The sequence below is a fragment of the Laccaria bicolor genome, genomic scaffold (assembly GCF_000143565.1).
Source record: "Laccaria bicolor S238N-H82 LACBIscaffold_45 genomic scaffold, whole genome shotgun sequence".
Taxonomy (NCBI): Eukaryota; Fungi; Basidiomycota; class Agaricomycetes; order Agaricales; family Hydnangiaceae; genus Laccaria; species Laccaria bicolor.
This window is the reverse complement of record NW_001889916.1, coordinates 327,379-345,769: the sequence shown is the minus strand read 5'-3', so window position 1 is coordinate 345,769 and position 18,391 is coordinate 327,379. Positions and strand designations below refer to the sequence as shown.

General features: G+C 46.6%; 7 protein-coding genes across 7 annotated transcripts; 3 read left to right on the top strand and 4 right to left on the bottom strand.

The window, feature by feature from the left end:
• Nucleotides 1-3,111: 3,111 nt before the first annotated feature.
• Nucleotides 3,112-5,135, bottom strand: LACBIDRAFT_310382 (uncharacterized protein; the record flags this gene model as incomplete). Its single annotated transcript, XM_001887434.1, has 20 exons — nt 3,112-3,172; nt 3,224-3,306; nt 3,379-3,530; nt 3,586-3,643; nt 3,695-3,722; nt 3,773-3,807; nt 3,860-3,884; nt 3,945-4,045; nt 4,102-4,141; nt 4,193-4,208; nt 4,265-4,276; nt 4,334-4,358; nt 4,409-4,443; nt 4,503-4,528; nt 4,577-4,602; nt 4,656-4,683; nt 4,737-4,794; nt 4,847-4,901; nt 4,955-5,077; nt 5,133-5,135. The coding sequence occupies 20 exons, from the start codon at nt 5,133-5,135 to the stop codon at nt 3,112-3,114; spliced, it is 990 nt and encodes a 329-aa protein (XP_001887469.1).
• A 1,443-nt stretch (nt 5,136-6,578) lies between these two features.
• Nucleotides 6,579-8,061, bottom strand: LACBIDRAFT_332907 (uncharacterized protein; the record flags this gene model as incomplete). Its single annotated transcript, XM_001887433.1, has 8 exons — nt 6,579-6,628; nt 6,673-6,824; nt 6,857-6,896; nt 6,983-7,009; nt 7,137-7,162; nt 7,213-7,403; nt 7,457-7,487; nt 7,853-8,061. The coding sequence occupies 8 exons, from the start codon at nt 8,059-8,061 to the stop codon at nt 6,579-6,581; spliced, it is 726 nt and encodes a 241-aa protein (XP_001887468.1).
• Nucleotides 8,062-8,439: 378 nt separating this feature from the next.
• On the top strand, nt 8,440-9,543 carry LACBIDRAFT_332906 (uncharacterized protein; the record flags this gene model as incomplete). Its single annotated transcript, XM_001887479.1, has 6 exons — nt 8,440-8,442; nt 8,543-8,654; nt 8,690-8,750; nt 8,848-8,923; nt 9,043-9,283; nt 9,380-9,543. 6 exons carry the CDS (start codon nt 8,440-8,442, stop codon nt 9,541-9,543), a joined length of 657 nt encoding a protein of 218 aa, XP_001887514.1.
• A 583-nt stretch (nt 9,544-10,126) lies between these two features.
• On the top strand, nt 10,127-10,596 carry LACBIDRAFT_310378 (uncharacterized protein; the record flags this gene model as incomplete). The annotated part of the gene is made up of 3 exons (XM_001887478.1): nt 10,127-10,167; nt 10,221-10,309; nt 10,367-10,596. 3 exons carry the CDS (start codon nt 10,127-10,129, stop codon nt 10,594-10,596), a joined length of 360 nt encoding a protein of 119 aa, XP_001887513.1.
• Nucleotides 10,597-11,096: 500 nt separating this feature from the next.
• Nucleotides 11,097-12,564, bottom strand: LACBIDRAFT_332905 (uncharacterized protein; the record flags this gene model as incomplete). The annotated part of the gene is made up of 9 exons (XM_001887432.1): nt 11,097-11,146; nt 11,264-11,345; nt 11,407-11,605; nt 11,656-11,905; nt 11,954-12,018; nt 12,063-12,076; nt 12,338-12,371; nt 12,429-12,438; nt 12,534-12,564. The coding sequence occupies 9 exons, from the start codon at nt 12,562-12,564 to the stop codon at nt 11,097-11,099; spliced, it is 735 nt and encodes a 244-aa protein (XP_001887467.1).
• Nucleotides 12,565-13,363: 799 nt separating this feature from the next.
• Nucleotides 13,364-15,157, top strand: LACBIDRAFT_332904 (uncharacterized protein; the record flags this gene model as incomplete). The annotated part of the gene is made up of 6 exons (XM_001887477.1): nt 13,364-13,549; nt 13,677-13,824; nt 13,910-14,156; nt 14,463-14,738; nt 14,883-14,938; nt 15,072-15,157. 6 exons carry the CDS (start codon nt 13,364-13,366, stop codon nt 15,155-15,157), a joined length of 999 nt encoding a protein of 332 aa, XP_001887512.1.
• Nucleotides 15,158-16,667: 1,510 nt separating this feature from the next.
• On the bottom strand, nt 16,668-17,881 carry LACBIDRAFT_332903 (uncharacterized protein; the record flags this gene model as incomplete). The annotated part of the gene is made up of 2 exons (XM_001887431.1): nt 16,668-17,203; nt 17,794-17,881. 2 exons carry the CDS (start codon nt 17,879-17,881, stop codon nt 16,668-16,670), a joined length of 624 nt encoding a protein of 207 aa, XP_001887466.1.
• Between the last annotated feature and the right edge of the window lie 510 nt (nt 17,882-18,391).

Here is an 18,391-nt window from a genome sequence, read left to right as displayed (position 1 = left end):
CCATCATGCCTTGACGAACCAAGACACATCCAACACGGCGCGCGGAGCTACCCCTTGGGTATCCTTGTCATCGGCTGGCTCAACACCCTCAAGACCTCACAACACGATGATTTAGTCCGAATGCATTTCCAATGGACATTTGACAGCGGAAGCTGGGTTGGTTAACTCTCAAGTGCGTTTGCTATCTATACCGCCAGTTTCTCCTTCTGAACTTCGTTCTCTTAAGCTCTTTGCCGTGCTACTACGTGGTGGTTCAGTTGGTCCTCCAAATCTGGCCACATTGTCGTGCAGTTTCACCTCACAGACACAAGGCTTCCTGAACCTACGGAGCCGCCATGTTTCACCCACAATACCGAGCTCCACCTACTTGGGCTTCTCTATTCAACGTTGCCTCGCGTCTTCTCAAATCCTGTTCGCCATTTGATGCCACGGTTCCATTTCTGCAGTGTCGGATAATTGCCTCGACGACGTGTAACAGATTCGGGACGGCCAATTATCCCTGTACACCGCTTCCGTCGTGCCAGAAGAGGACATACCACTGTCCTCTGTCAACACTCATCACCACCATCCACTTGCCAGGCGACGGTCGTCGACCACCCAGACCCATCGGCGCTCCAACCACCCAGGTTCATCGTTCTTCCAGTGCCAATCACTATACCTTTTGACCACCTTCCACAAGGCGCCCCCCCCTTATCATCAACCGAACGGCAGACAACTCACATGTTACTCGACCAGGCCGACTTACCCACTTCCGCCAGTCCGACTCTTACTTTCTAGGCTCTACACCTGTAGGCGTGGACGACCTCGCATTTTTGGAAATGGAAAGGCACAACATCTTCACTTTCCACTGTCGTAGTGCAGCAGGTAACGAACCCTAACTTTGACTGCGGCTAGTCGCTACGAAAGCTCAAGATTGACTTTATGCGCCTTCAGACTCTGCGCAGGTGGGTGTCCTTCCCGTCTTTTAACCTCCTTCTACTGTCTCCGTTTTGGTGCCTTCCATGCCGTTCCTTTCGCTTTCGTCTCCTACTAACCTTGGCACCTTCACTTTCGTTCACGTTTCTTGCCCTCCAGCTTCGTCATTCCACTTGTTCTGCTCGTCCATCTCCTTCGCGCCCCTCCTGACTTCGACAAGCTAAACTCACTCACTTTCCCCAGCAGTCCACCCTTTCCCTCACTTTTGCAGGACAGGCGAACGACATCCCGTCGTCGTTCGGAGAGTCAGACGTGTTTTGAACTCGACCCGGGTCATCCGCGATCTTTGAAGACGTCCGGCTCACTGAGCCCAGTTTCTTTTACGCGGAATGTTCAACCCTCAACCGTCTCTGGGAGAGTGGCTAGAGATCAGTTCAAGTATGCGCCTCCTTCTCATGCTAGTCTTATGGTTAATGATTCGACCGACAGCTACCTCTTGTACTACGTCTCAAGAGGATCCACAGTCGGCTTCTTGGGAAATACCTTCTGGGTTTCCTCTGATGTTGTCGCCTTCTGCTTTTTCCGCGCATACATTTCGGGGTTATCGATCCCCTTTCACAGCTTTGTCAATGATACACGCTGGAACGGAACAGCTTCCCGATACGCGAGCTCACCCACCATCTCCACCTCAACGTACCTCACAACTCCCGCTCATAACTTTCAACGTTCCAACCCCCCACGTCCAGTCCTCGCCATCATCGCCTTCTGCTAATTGTTTGCCCTGTCACCTGTGTCGAGGCAGGGACGCAGAGTATGAGTTGCTCTTGTCTTTCGGATGAAGTAGCGTCCATATTGCCGTCCACACCTCGCCTTTCCCTTGTCGGATGAATACCTGCGGCATCGTTCTTAATCCACACACACACCCCATTTCAATAGGATCGCCTTCTAGAGACTATGGACATTTACGGTAGAGGTGGCTACTGGGACCTACTTTTCTGCTGTGGAATCAACATCTTGGTACATCCTTAGATGGCTGTTTATAGATGCTCCATTTGAAGTTGTCTCTCTGCATGCGGACCCGGCGGTCGAACTTCATTGGCTGTCCACTTGGGTTGAGAGCTGCTGAAGGACGGGATCAGCCACTTAGCTCTCTATATCTCAGCCTCTTGGTCCTAGATGAACGAGGGGACCGATATCGTTTAACATGCATGTCGTCCCGGTGAAGTCCACCCGCCCTACAACCAAAATATCTGGTGCATGTGCGCAGGGGCGCGACTTGTCCGCACAGCGGGCCCTCGGGGTCCTGCCAGACGCCGCCTTATGTATGCGCCTGCCCCCTCATGCTGATCTTGTGGTTGACGAATCGACCTATAGCTAGCTCTTGAGCTAATGTCTCAGTATACAAGATCACGCATCGCATGGTTATGGAAATTCCGGGAAGATTTGCCGGCTTTCTTGTGATGTGGCCGTCGCGGCTCTCGCATGTGTTTCGAGGTGTCGATCCCCTTTGACAAGTTCAGTTGAATCAACGTAGAACCCTTCTTATCTCCACGTCACTACTTTGATCGACTGCAAATCTTCCTTATCCCCCTTCTCGTCATCTACCCAGATCCCACTCCATCGCTCCCACTTCCCCTCAATCGCCACCTCCTTTCACTTGCTGATAGACTGCATCGGCTATTTCAGCCTCGGACCGAAAGTCCACACTACCTGCCTTTCTCGTCGGACCGACCAATTTTTCAACATCATTATCATATCCCAAGATTGTGCAGTGGAAGGAGCTCGGGAGGAACTCACAGATAAATTATGTGGCGAGCTCGGGGACGGCATAGAACTTGGCTTGGGAGACAAATACTTCGGATTGTAAAGGTAGAGTACTAGGTATATGCGAAGAAACGTTCACGAGATGTCTGAGCCACCGTGAGATGTGTTTGAAGTTGAACAACAACTTGACCATCGCCCTTGACGTCGACCTTGCGTTGGCCAAACAACTATTGCTCTGTTTGCCTTCTCTCGTTTTGTAGGCTGGCGATCCGAGGGCAAGGGCTGCTTTCTCTGGACTGGAGAACTTTGGTGGTGTGTTTGCTTTCTTCCCCCAGGTTCACCTTCATATATTGCCTGTCCAATATACGCCACAAATTTTATCGAATCTTTACTCATGTGATTAAAGTTCAGCGGTAACACAACGGTAATAAGTCAAGAACAATATTTAAATGTCTTCCCTTCCGAGTCCCTTTTCCCTGAGATAATCGGGGCTCTGAGCGCCGTGAGATTAATGTCTCATAGTTGAAAGATCTCGGACCGTCACCGTTGAGGATTTTTCATATCGTCCCCAGAATCCGTCGCAAACTCTGTCTGGGTATCAATCTTGATCGATATATTTGCCTGCTGCTGTCAAAACCAGTTTCCCGTTAGAAAACATTACCTAGTAGAGGAAGTGCACGTTGAGTTTAGAAAACTCACCTTTCCATTGGACACTGTATTAGGATTAAGTCCGCTTAGTGGATTTAGGGATACGGCATGGCTCTCGCTTGGGTTGGTGCTGTGCATCGCATCGGAAGCTTGACGGATACCCTTGCGCGCGTTTAGTGTTGCAAGAAGGGAGTTTGTGTAGACTTTTATTATGTGGTGTTATTTGGCTGGAGAAGTTGGAGGGAAAGGCAAGCTTACGACGGCCCATGCAGAAGAAGAAGGCGATGTAAATAAACGTCTGGCCGGCAGCGAGGATCTGCCATAGGGCATCATCACCAGATTGCCCGATAGTATAAAAAGAACGTACTGAAACCAGGGACGCTATGGCACACAGGCTAAATTCGTTTTAGTGGACAAGTTCTTCAACCGATAGTAGCGTTCGTACCTGGTAATGAGACCTGTGTTTACTGAAAAAATAATCTAGAATGATTAAGTCAGAAAAACGATACAAGGGAACACGCCATTTTATTACAAGTTTATTGATAATGGTATCAGTTCTGCATAAGAAACGTTTATTAGTTGGTAGCCGCATGTAGGGAAGAGAAAAAAAGAAAGACCGATGGAAGCCAGTGCGAGAGAAGTGCAAGATGGTGCACAGGGTGCCAGCAATGAGGACGTCCCCTGCTGCCGCCAGTACGTTGACTGTGATCGATAGGGTCTACAAAAAGTGTTTTTTTTTTTTAAAAATGTACAGAATCGGAGGATGGAATTTACTTTGAGCTCTGTCAACTGAACGAAAGTCTTATATTGCAATCTGCATCGCGATGGTCAACATCCCTGTGCAAATAGAGGAACGGCGACCTACGAGATGGCGGTATATGCTGGATGGAATCAACTAGTGAGCGGATTGAAACGGGGAAAAAATAATGGGAAGAACCGAGGATGCAACCTGAATCATACAAGTCGCGTCAAAAAAATAGGTAGGAATGAATGAAGGGACACATACCAAACTCTCCGAGTACGAGAAAACTCTGTGATGTTGTATGAGACATGGAGTTGCATTTAAGGAGAAGGAACACACAATGAGGCCCGTGATCCATATATTTCGGTTGCTTACTGTGAATGAGGCGAGAATCGAATTTGAGGGGAGTAATGATTACGAGGGGAGGGCTTACAATGCCAAATGCGGGTTGCGAGGAAGCTGAAACAGAGTAAACCTATCATTTTCGGCGAAATCGAGTGAATGAACCTTTGAACGAGAAACGCAGTCAACCCCTACCACCGGAAATTTAGAAGCCGTGGCAGAGAGAGGTAATGTGAAGACGCACGTTGAATAAGACTTCAATTAAAAGAGTCCTAAATTTTGAAGTCGATTCAGAAAATGAGAATAGGAGGAGAAGGGCGCGTACGGAACGAGTTCTCCCAGAATAGACATGTTGCCCCAGTTTGAAATGACATATGCGTAAACTTAAACACCACCTAATTACAAAGAAATTCACAAAATCCGGGATGCCCATACCAGTGTTCATGATAAGGGCTTGGTGTGCCGTATCGAACATCATCACCGCGCTGACCTACGTTTGAGTGTGAGCAAGGGAGGGAATTCTAATAGAAAAAAGTTATTCACGAGAAGCTTGAGATGCCATCGATCGTTTTGGTGGGTAAAGTAGTACCACGCTTGAACGCAAGATACTAAAGTAATATCGGCGAAAATGATAAGTGGAAGGCGGCGAAATGACAGACCTCCGAACTACAAGCTGTTGGAACGTCAGAGAAGGATGGTCATAAAGCACACAAACACGAACCATCCCGCCACAACAACTCCGATAAAAGCTGCGCCCAATCTGCAGTTGACAATGAGGCAAGCAAAATTCCACAAAAGAATCAAACGCACGTGTTGTCGAGAACGAGGCGTGGTGGCCCAGAAGCATCTGACATATTTTGAAACCTTCTAAAACTGAGAACGTTAAGTGGCCGGGGTAGCCATCCGTTAGCGATGAAACGTTTACGGACATCGCTTTTATGTTCTCTCGCAGAGCAAACCCTGACGTCGATCCTGTATTTCCTGTATTTCAAAATTTGACTAATTTTAGAAGGTTCCTTTGGGATCGACGACTCGATACCGCGTCCATGGGGTGCGGTGGTCATGGGTCGGAAACATGGCGGCCACATTGCGCCATTGGCCGAGAACCAATTTTATGGTACCCTTTCTGAGCCCTGTCAAGTACATACAATGAGAGCCTTTTGGGAAGTCGACGAGCCAATCATATCAACTTGAAATGTTCGCAACATTCCGAGTTGATGATAAAACGTTAACCCCTCAGGCCTTCAGGCTGAGGGCTGCAATGCAAACATTGAGAACAGACATTGAACAGACGTACCAATTGCACCATCCATCACCAGATCCAAATTACCTACGGCTAGGCACTTAGTCGGCCCACTACTGGAATGGAGTCGCTGGCCGTCTGGATTGTGCTTTGCCAAGGGTTGCATATACTATTTGATTCAAGAGGTACGAAGTGCTTAGGGTCATTGGGGTCAAATGGGAACTTCCGAAACTTCACATAGGTTGAGGCTTGGGCCTAGTTTGAATTTGAGAAAGTTCGACGAAGGGCAAACTTTGAATAAGTAAAGTTCATGACAGGAACTGCCTAGAATTGCTCGCGTAGCCAAAAAATCAAATTAGAGTGTTGCCTCAAAAAAAAGGTCAAGTCAAAGGGTGGTCCTGGGTCAGTCAAGAATTTGAAAAAAGCTTAGGAATGGAATATTGAGGTTGGCCAGCGAGGGTTTGCGTCCCAAATTTGGCAGGCCAATACGCTGGTGAACAGTGAACTGCTAGAGCGATTCCCTTTCCCCCCTAGATCTGTACCACCACCGTTTCTTTCGCTTCTCTCATTTTCTGTATCTATTCGTGTTCCCTCTACTTTATATACATTTGATCCATACCACATGAGCCCCTCTGATCATGAGCCTCCCTAACGACGATAACCAAACGATAACAAAACCCTGGGTCCCTCAGGCACGCCTGCTCAAGCTTCTACTTTGGACTCTGAGGGTGGAATGGCATGTCGTGGTTTATAATCTCTTGAGGCATATGTACTTTAATATGTAACTCTACGCGTGTCAAGCAACAGATCTGGCTTGTGAGTGAGACAGTGGTCCTGGGCCTGGAGCTTGAGGAAGAAGCCGTGTAAAACAAAGATATAGTGCTTGATTTATTTACATATCCTGGGAACTTTATTTTAAAGTAGCTACTTGGGACTTCGTGAGCTATGAATTGCGCTACGAGCTGCGGAAAAACCTACGCCGTTCGTGGTAAAATATAGACTTTGCAGGTTTGCGTACTCGGGGGTGATGCGAAGGAGACAAGGTGATGTGAAGGAGACCAGTGGTCTTGTCGAACGGCACCGGCGGCTGACATGTATCTGCTGAAGGGGTCACTGGCGATCAGGATCAGGGTAGTTCCTGTGTTGAAAGCCGACACGTATAAGGACGTGCTATCAAAGTCAGAAAAGAGAAGAGGACGAACCAGTGTCGACGGTACCGGCCGGTGTTGAGAGAATAATCATCTAAGGTCCATAACGAATAGACTGATTGATTCCCCAGTAATGGCTAGCGGGTGAGGTCGTCGTTAACGGTGTGTAGCTAATCGTACCTGTGTACTTGGAGCTATCGGTTCCACCTGAACGACATTTTGTTTGAACAAATTGTCTGTCACCATCGGGACTGTTGAGGTTGTTGCGGAAAAAAAGTGCCTATATGCGCGTCAGAGTGAGGAACTGGGGAGGAAGAATTTGTCTTGGACTTACCAACTGTCAGGTCAACTGGGCCGATGCTGCGTTGCATAGATAAATAGGGAGGCAACCAACAGGATGATCCTCTTACCCGAGAATGCCATCTACACCGTCGAACCCTTGAGACTGAAGGGCGCTATCAAACCAAAACATTTTGGATAACTTGAGACTTATATATAATGCAGCACCGATCGATTGAGACTGAATAGCTACGTTTGGAGAAAATTTGAGAGAGTCCTCTACCTCCAACCCTTCTAAAGGTCCTGATCCATAGGCAAACATCTGCATTTCGTTTAGTGAGCTCCGAGACGGTGTTGGTGGTAACCATGACTCACAACTTCATTTACGATAGCTTGGGCGGTTGTGCTGAGCCGGTATGGTTTGACCCAGGTATGGGGTCATGGTTTGAGAGCTGAGGGGTCCGCAGTGGCGAATATGAGAGGTGGTTCAAACAATTGTGAGGAGGTAGGGATTGAAAACGCCGCGAAGAGATGGGTAAAAGATGACGAGGGACCAGGTGGGCATCTGTGCCCTGAGCAAGGTCGTATTGAATTTGGGTTGTAGGAGCGCGGAGACTACCTTGACTTTCCCCAGTCATCGTGAGCATGACGACGGTATGAGACGTAGTTGGGGGATGAAAGATGTAACTTTGGATCTGTAGACGGACCTGGAACTGACCCCTGGATCAATACCAACAACCATAAAGAGCTGAAGTCGAGGAAACGACTTACGCTGAGTTTGACACATGCCAGATCATAGCTGAGAATAAATTTGACGAAGAAATGACACTCCCAGCGATTGCGCTGCAGCGACTCAAGTGAGAGGAAGTGGGAAGTGATAGGGATGTGGCCGCGCAAATGACAGAGACAGAGATATACCGCTGGTACCTTTCGAGCCCCCCAGGATTGTCTGAGATTTTCGTAGGCCAGCATTGGTCCATGTTAAATGGGCGGGAGATAGGTCAGGGCCATTGACTCGTTATCAATCAACCAGCCGAAAGAGTTAAGAGATGTCACGTTCTCAAGCTGTTGGTGATCGTTTGATAGAACAGTGTGATCCCCAAGCTGTCTATATGTCGAACCCTGCTTAACAGATTCGTTAGCTTGACTCTCCGGAGGTCTCCATCTCAACAGTCTCACCGTCTCGTATCTCGCAGATATCAATCAACTCATCACTGCTCCTTGCCGCCAGAGCCGCGTCTGTTCGACATCGTTGGCGAATTTCGTTGCTGAAAAAGATCCAGGCAAACATCTAATCTTTTAGAATGACACATCAGTTCCACGTATTCAAGTGATACACGTCGTGAGCGTACCTGACAATGGTCAGTTGCCTTCCCACTCATCCACCTCATCCACCAGGTCCTTGCAGCTGCAGCACCGCAAATTCGGGGTGATCTGTAACAAAAGCTATGTTAGCCACAGCAAATTCGAGATCTTTCGAGACAAGCTCACCCAATTGTGGACCGTGGTGGCATCGACGGCTGTTGTCGACCGTCCTCTTCCGAAACCTCCGCCGCAACGCGTAAGCAAAAGGGTAAGCAACTGGTGTTTCTGTCATCATTCACGTAGAGAACTGGGTCTCTGAATGTGTTGTTTTGGTTGAAGAAGACCGATGGCTGTTTGCTGGGAGGTTAGTGCAAGTTGTCTGGCATTACGTAATCAATTGGCCAATCGCTTCTTGTATTCATTTCGGAACCAATAGCGCCTGGGCTAATGGATGTTTGCAGAGGCGGATTTCTGAGATGGACATGTCCATATTTGGCGTTATATCTGGGTTGGGAATGGCAGGACGTGTTCATTTTTGTACGTGCTGGGCATTCTCAGAGGACTCTGAAACTTTTGATAAACGGTAATTCGGAATCGCATGAACACCTTTAAGCCCGCACGCAAGGTAATCTGATATGACAAGGACAAGGGTGAAGGCACTGGTTTCCCTTTGCGAGGAATATTTCTCTCATGCCTTCCCACTCTCATGGGAAACACGGCCAGCAGTTGGATCTCAGTGGGGATTCTACGGACACGAGACTCCTACGAGTCCTAGTTGCCTCATGTGCACTGATGCGACAACAACGCGGTCCAAAATATACCAAGAACCTTTAGATACGAAGAGATTCAAAATGGCTCTGAAAGTTTCTGTTAAGGTTTCCGGTTTTTCTGGGATAGGTAGATATGTCCTCTACACAGGCCTATAAAGATCAATTGAACTTGAAGCGACAACAGACCAAAGATTCATTCCCAGTGAAAATTGACCCTGTGCAGATCGGGTTTCTCCGGATCAAATCGATATATTTGCCAATTTCCGGCCATCTCCCCTGTTCAGATCGGGCTCCACCGATCCATTTGGCCATTTTTTAGGGTCGATTTTCACTGGGATTCATCCGTTGGCGACGTGTGAAATGACCGTCGACAGCGTGCAAATATAATCAGCGACAATAAAATAACGATAATAGGTATAAGCGAGGCCACACCGACGATAATTTGATATTTTCTCTAGCAAAGTACACAGTTTGCATCGAGGAAAAGGTGTGAATAAAAAGAAACAACCAAATCGAGAAATTTTCAAACGGTAACGATAAATGGAGTAGGAGAGAGGGAAGAGGTCATGAAATAAATGGCGAAGTAAATAAAAAATAAAAAAGATGAAAAATCGACGAAATAATCGCAAGTCACTGAGGTTGGGCAAGGAATATAACAGAAATCAACTCAACTAAATCCGGCAACAGGTGAGGTAGGGGTCCCGCAAATCGGACCGGAAGGCGCAGGGCGACTCGACGACGTGAATGAATGCTTGCAATGAATGGCGAAAACCCAGAGAAGCGTCGGAAATGAGATGAGAGTGCAGTGTTGCGTGAAGAACGGTCCAAAAGTAGAATTTCCACATGCAGCGTCGCTGCTTTTCAGCACCCTTCATGATCACAAGTCAAAATGGCTGTTCCACCACTCCTCTCTCTCTGATGTTACTCCTCTTCTCTGGCCCACTTCATTGGGAGTACAGATACTGGTCAGATGGACTTCCTTGAGGTCAGCATTGGTTTGCACTGGGCATGGTCAGTTTTACTCTAGTTCACCACCCGCTCTTGTAAGTTTCAAATTTATTTAGTCTTTTTATTCTCATTGTTTTTAGGACATTCAACCTGGACACATTTTTTGGACTTTTTGATCTTCCACTTCTATTGCTTGAAGTAGCAGGTATGTAGTCACCTCACTATCAATGAGCAGTAACTCTCTGTTGATATAACATATTAGGTATTGGATATTATATTCCATTCATTGCCATATCCATGCCGTCATTGCCAATTATGCCAGATGCAGCTTTCAATTTGAGGCATCAACCACCCACCATAAATTGTGTAGCTGTTTACATTGCTCTTGCAATCTTTCTCTTCCTTGAAGCACTTCTTCAGATGGGATCTTTGATCCTTTATTGCTCTCAACACCATGTTTTATTGCATCACAGAGCTCTCACTGCAGAATAGTGCTTGGAAGTTAGGTTAATTAACTGGAAAATAACCGAGACCAGACCGGACCTAACCGCAAAAAAACCGGACCGCGGTTAGTGGTTAGTCAATTCTGGAAATGAAATAACCGGTTATTTTGCGGTTAACTAACCGTTAAAAAACCGGTTATAACCGGTTACAACCGACCCTATTATGCCCCTTCAAAACGCATCTAAAAGCATGAGAAACGCTAAAAATCTGACAGAGTTATGGTCAAATCTCTAAATTATTGGCTAAAATAGTAGGCTTTCAAGAATATTATTATAAAATTGTCAATTCTTCACCGAATTTAGCGTTCTTGGGCTTGTTTTAAAGCTACGACGCATGGCAATAATGTTTACTGCAAGGAATATGAAAAATATACGCCGTTTTAATCGATTTTCTATTTTTTCGGTCCTAACCGGTTAGTAACTGCAACTAACCGGTTTTCATCGGTTATCTTCGGTCCAGTTAGGTTATTTTGGGTCTGGGAACGAACCCTAACCGGTCTCGGTCTCGGTTAGAGCCCCTGGGCACCCAATAACCTTACCTAACCAGACTTTCAAACACTACTACAGAAGACAATCTTAAACCCTACCAAATCATGTTTGGTGGATCTACATCTGTCATATTTTTTCAGTGAGTTGAGTGAGCATATTGAACTGACCCTTGCTTCTCGGTAATGGTGTGACATTGATCATGCTTGAAAAGTCTTCTAGATCTGATCTTCTAGGATAGTGTGGAGTGACCTAATTAAACAATATCTCCTTCAGATATGTCTGAGAGACATTTAAAAAGAGTGATACATACAAGGACCACACTCCATGAACATGTATCGGATGCCGATGGAAGCAAAGATGAGCTAAGGGAACGAATATCTTTTGTTGGTGTAATGCCAGTTTCTTGAATGGGATCTAGAAAAACATTGACAACCAAGGAGAAGAGAAGTGTTAAAATAAAGGTTGTTGCAAGCAATCCTCTTGATAACTGAATTATCTTGGTCTCTCCACTGTAAATTGTCAGACTAATTTTTTTAACTATTCTTTAGACATCACTAACCTGAAATGTCTCCTCCATGCTGCATGGCCAAACAAGACTTTATGAGGTTGAGAAACCTTTTGTCCCAAAAAGTGTGGAGTTGTTGTGCTCCAAACATGTTGAGTGATGTAGAAAGCCATACATCCCACCCAAATCAACACTTCTAGCATCAGGCTGATGAAGATGACCCAGGCTAAAACAGTATAGGTAATCACTGTTACATATGACCTTGAACTGATTGACCCCAGTTCTGTCATATAAGGTGCAATATCTACAGCCATATTCAAGTAAGTTCAGGCAAAAAAAAATTGTAACATACTTGTAACTTCAAAGAAAAGGGCAGGAACATCGGCAAAGCCATATTCACACTCCAGATTAAGGCAGCTAAAATTTCTAGTGTTAGTATGATAGAACAACCTGATAATTACATTGACAACCATACCTGACCAGGTGATGCAGTATAATAAGTATGAGCATTGAAAACCAAAAGACATCTGGTATATCCAAGCTTTTCCATACAGAAGGGAGCAATCCCATGCATATGAAAGATGAAGGGAGGACAACTTGTAGAAGAAATTTTCTTCCAGAGATTGCAAATTTCATTTGAGTGGATGACATGTAATATTTGGTTGACATATTTGGCATACAGTCATCAACCGGTCAATGACACAAACATTTTTATTGACTGGATCACATCCCTCACACAGTGGCTCCTCAAAAACTGAATTGTACAAAAGCTGATGAAGTATTTACACTATACAAATTAGTACTTTAAAACTTTTTATCTTGCGTACCTGTTGAGGACTGAATATTTCGGTCAAAACAGCATCAACACCATTCAATGACACAGTCACAAGTTGCTTGATTGGGATATGGCATCAAAAGTTGGTTTGACTTACATCTGAGAGATATTCTCCTCAAGGGACTCATGTTAGTTCACCTGGAGGTCTCATGTATTGAACAGAGGTCATCCATGCATTTTAGGCTGTCAGCTAAGGCGAGGCGGAGGAAATATTTTCATTTGACAGGTAAACCCAATTTGGATGCATCACAAACTCTGTCACATTTGGTAACCCATCTCAGCATTGTTTCACATCTTTTCCTTGCTGACAGTCCCTACAAGCCAGTACACTCCTAGATAAATTTTGATTATTGTACCCTATGTATTTTGTATTCAGGGACTGTCAAAATAAATCTCAGTCTTCAAGAGATTGTTGCCAGATCAGGGCAATGGAATTGTCAAAGCCTGATCAAAACCGATGAATAAAGCTTTTAAGGAGTTCAAGAGAGGCTCTTGCCTCAAAAAAAGCACAGTTATATTGATATAGTATTCCCTTACAACAATATAAAATTTCTAAGAAATGTGAGCAAAAATGGGAGAGCAAAACTGTTTTGTGACATTGACCCAGCTGTGTCATTGACCAGTTGATGACTGTAGTGGTTCCACTAGAACAATAATGTAAGGATTTTCTAATATCTTTAGAGGGTCACACATCTTGCAGTATTACTAATTGTATCATTGTGGTCTTAGGAGCCAATTTTTCATGCATCTATGATTCAAAGGCAACACTGGTTCATGTTTTTCTTTCTTTCTAATGTCCAGGAATAACAGAAGCTCTTATCTTCCTATGTAGCTTTTGAAAGATCTTTCCAACTACCAAACCCAAACTGTACTACGGACCTTCTGATAACTTTAAACTTTACAGAGATGGGCCTTTGAGTCGGCACAATGGATGACTTAATCACAGACTCTGTGCAGATTATGATTGGTCTCACCAGTGATGCAATTACTGTGGTTGAAAGAACACCTGGCACCGCAATACCCCCAGGGGTTAACAGGGCTGGTGATGTCACCTGGGAGTTGCGTCAGCTGTTAAAAAGACCTCACCTGTCTGCCTTTGCAAGTATATTTGATGTAAGTATCATGCTAGCATTAAATCTCCGTTTACTGTTGACCACAGCTCTCCCCTTTCCCAGTCTTATGAAACTATTGCGATAGCATGTATACCCAATGTATATTCTGATCATTTGGCATCATCAAGTCCCTCATTCAGCAGGGTCGCAATATCTCCACCTTCCGTGTGACTATGCAATACGATTTCTCCGAATCAAGGATGGTACAGGATTACAGAAGCAAGTCCGTTCTACAAGGATTTTCCCAAGTTGGAGGTTTATGGACCTTCCTAACGGGTGTGTTTGCGGCAATATTTGGAAGTACCATCATCCGAATTCTTTCTCCTTCTTTTTTCATGTTTTCTGACTCCACTCTCTTTAGGAATTAAACCGATTTCATTTCTCGGACTAGCCCACTCTACGCAGCGGGGAAAAATACGGAAGGCCTGCCACGAAGAATATCCGAAAATTAGGGAGCAGATTCGACAACCCGCTAGTGAACGGGGTTTGCTTTCATTCATTTGCGATCAACTCATCGACGTTGGATTTCTTGATGATGAAGTCGACGAGGCAAATGACGCTGACTCCTTTGTTAATCAAGAACTCGATCAGGTCGAAATGTCCCAATTGTAGGGATATGTCGGAATTGGGCCTGGTGCAGATATGTTTTACTGTCGAGTCTTGTTACGACCGTTCTACGCATACGCATCTCGGACTCTTTCCAACTCACTCCACACCCTTCGTTACTCCCTCCATGCCTGCGAAATCTCGTCTCTGTCTTCCCGGACACTTTATCGTTTTCACATTTTGGTACTTGAACCCTGTCTCGTTACTATGAACACTTATTGTTATATTTCACGCAATATATCCCCCTTCAGTACAGGCACAGCATCCAATACTCTTGGGTAGTATTACCTTGAATACTAGACATTGAGCATACCCTCAACCTTCAAGTCTGAGCCGTCTTTCAACGACGCTGGCTCAGCGCTGCATTTGAGTAGTACTGCACATAAATGGCTGACGTTCCTCCACATCTCATTGACGTTCGAAACTCTACTGGGAAGTTCGATGCCGACCATAAGTGCTAAGTCGAGGAAACGTGCCAGATCATGGTTCAAGAAAGGACAGACACTCCAAGTCCCAGCAGATTGTGCTGCGAGGGCGGCGGGCCCAGACTCTGTCAAGGAGGTGGATATTGTGTGCACGGTGCGGTGGGCTTAGGCCGTCGATTAACGTATATGGGCGGGAGCGTTGGCATGTTGTGATTTATAGTCGAGATCGAGTCAAGTGGTGAGATGAAGATGAAGATAGATGTTCGCGTCTGTGATATAAAGCTGATGGTCAGTGTCGTATAGGACTCGAGTGATCCTGGCGCGATCCACCGGGATAGGTTGGCTATCTGAAACGAAAGGTACGTTAGCCGCAATGAACTCAAAGTCTTGTGACTTACTTTACTGAAAGGTCTTTCCAACGATACACCCAGCTCCGTGGTCCAATCAGACCCAAACGCACAATAGGAAGTATCACCTGACGATAGTTCCTAGCATTCGAAGACGAAGATTCCTTGCGGATCCGATACGGGAGGATTGTGGTTGAGAATGAGGAGGTGGACAGATCCGTTGACGATTGAGTTGAAGCAAGATAGAGACAACTGGGAGAAAGGGCGATGGATAGGCGTGAAGTCCAAGCATTGGTTTGGCGGCAACGAGAGCAGGTGGGGACCGTCGGGTTGGCATAGCCTATATCCGTATTGAGGATCTGCAGAGTCGTGATTGAAAGTACAAAAACAGCCGGGAAACTGACCAACTTCTGCTTGCGCGTACTTCGTAACGAGGATCGGAATGAAGGCAATACTAGAAGGAGGATTATATAGATGAGAACAATCAGGTGAAATAGAGAAAATTTACCAATGATGTTGCACCAATGGTGATGGAGCTTTGAACTTTGCATAAGCCCGTCGAGTTCGATTCCCGTGGAGACTCAGAGAAGGCCATCTCCGCAACGCAATCTCAAGAGGAGATTTGCCTTTCGAAGAAGAAAGTGTCAGTCAGGGGTTATAAGGTGTGTCGGTAGCAGGTTGCTTGACAATGCTTGTCGATGTCGTGGTCGACGTTGATGATGATGGCAAACCTGTCCCAAGCGCTCATGACGTTGCTCAGTCGTTAACCCTTTGGTCCGCTCTGGCAAATTTCCACCACGTCAGCTACGGAATTTAGATTCTCAATGGCTCCGAATTTAACTCTGAATTGACTATGCAAGAGGCTCATGCGCTGTCGCAGGCCTGAGGCTTCGCCCAACCATGTAATTGGTGCAGAGAATGGGGGACAAACCGAACTCTGTCTCCGAGCATTGTAGTGATTCGACCCACAGACATAAGCCGACCCACTTGTAAGAGCTGAAGAAACAGTCGGGGTGAACTCCTTCGGCAACGTTACTTGGGGGACAAGATACACACGTGTACTATGGGTCCTCAACACCCTCACATCACATTGAGCCTTCCCCTGCGGTATTGTAGGTGATGGGAAACCCCTTGAGCTTCGTCCTGCATTCCAGCGTGAAAGTGATATGGAAGTACCGACACGCCCTAAAAAGTGCCAATGAAAAATAGCGTGCAAGGGAAAAGCCACGTGAAATCCATAAAATCGCGCTGGTCCACCTATCCAAGGCCATCCTCAAGTGGCCTCTTTATTCCACGCCAAACTACATCCAACATCTCATCCGTGGCCATCTCCACATGCGGTGGGGATGACCGTGTTGCTGGCTTATCGCTTCGGAGGCTCGTTCGGTCATTCGAGCTTGTAAGGTAATCCGCGGGTGAAGAACACGCAATGTTTTCGAGTACTAGGCCTAGGCCTAAATAGACAGTTAAAGCCAGAAAAACCAGCTTACTCGGTGTGAAAAGAACACCAAAAAGCCGCCGAGACGAATGGAAGATCGAGGGGGAAAACGGCAAACGCCCGGGTCGCTGAATGGGGGTCGACGCCGACAAACCAAGCCCGAGGTGAAGGAAGTGATGCACTTCTGGAGAAAGGCGATGTCGTAAAAATTAGGAACGACACCCTCCTTGTGAGCTAAATCGATTCATTGCTGAACGTTGGTGGAGGGCGACTGGTGCTGGTGGTGGTGAGCGGACAGAATGTCTACCACAATTGACCACGCCTTGAACGGAAAGGAGAGCATTTCGATGTTGCCCACGCTCGACGGACGAACATAGGGAGCGGGAGTCGAACAGCTACAGAGGGAAGTGGGGGGATACGCGTTATCGTTATCGAATCAGGCGAGAAGTTAATGTATTCCGAGCGCTCCTGGAAGTGAAAGAAGTTCGTGACAACATTATAGAACTTCTTGACGACGTAGCCTCGCAGTGTCGAGCAAGCTTGAGAAACTCTATCTGAGTCGTCGGAGGTTCTCCTGCACTGGTGGAGAGGGCTGGCGTCGCTTTTTCGTCCTTGGGGGCGGGTGTCGTCCTGTGTCATCCTGCCGTGGTTGTCCGCCCTTCGTCGTGCACACCGCATCGGCGGGTGGCAGGTCATCGTCTCACTAACCCCTTCACCACGATCCACTTCCTCCTCCTCCTCCTCCTCCTCCTCCTCCTCCTCCTCCTCCTCCTCCTCGTCTTCTTCACCACCACCACCACCACCACCACCCTGATGAATCCTGGCTCCCCAGCCCGTATCTGCAAGATCCACATCTCATCGGCACGATTCACCGCCTTTTGCCGATCAGCGGGTGCGAGAATTAGTAGCCCATAGTCCAGGGGTCATTTTTTCGCCAAGCGAGGGTATCAAGAAATTCTGCAGAAATGAGAGTCTCATCAGAACATTGAACATTGAACGTACTAACATCGTCCTCAGGACGTAGCATCCAAACGACAGTTGCCGTCGGATTCAATAGCTACAGCCGTCGAACGACCACGACCGTCGCTGCAACCCCGGACCAGGACATCACCTGGACGCTCAACGGCCGGGGGTTTGAAACTGGGTGATGGGGCATCGTTGGCCCTCAAACCTTTCTTCGTCCGATTGGCGGTTCCCGGTTTCGTTAACCCACCTGTATGATTGGGCCCGAATGTCATTCTATAGCCACGTCGGCGTCATGCATCATGAGCGTGTCGCGTTAGATTCTGCATCCAAGCTCTGTAAAAATGGAGGTCGTGACGAAGAAAAGTTTGGCCATCACATGATGAGCGAACTATTTTTAGGGTTACATAATATCACACGATAATTCGAAAACACATCATGAGCCTTGCATGAGCCACCTTCTTACCCTGGCGCTCTCCGATTCGGCCTTTGTAAGAAGTTGCACCATATTTCGCATGCCCCTCAGATTCCTGCAGATGCGTTACACCGGCCATGCTGCATCCTGCTGCATCTTACTTGATTGATATCTTGTTTGCCAACCAATTGCCAACAAGCAGTCGATACAGTTGCACGCATTCGTTTGCGACGTAACCACATATTTTAATCCATGGATTTCCCGCCCACTCTTCGTCACCTAACATCGCAAATCCATATTCAATATCCGTCGGGCCGCGTCAGGCTCCAAGGCACAGGTTGTGGTGACAAATTGGCGACGAATATCGGTCGCAAACCTTCACCGACGGATCTAATCCCTGTTTGTGGTTGTTTTCTAGCAAACATCATCGAATGGGTTGCAGCATCTCGAGAGATCTTCACATTTTTCAATGTCTGTGAAAGATTTGTTTCTTGTGTGTAAGTATATCCAATTAGAGGCGTCTTCATCCTAAATTGCTAGGGACCCTATTACCGAAATCTGGAATAGCCTAGGACGGTCTTTCTGAACCTCCGACCAATTCGACATAAAAATTGTTCAAACTACGCACGCTTGCAGAATGGTTGTCACC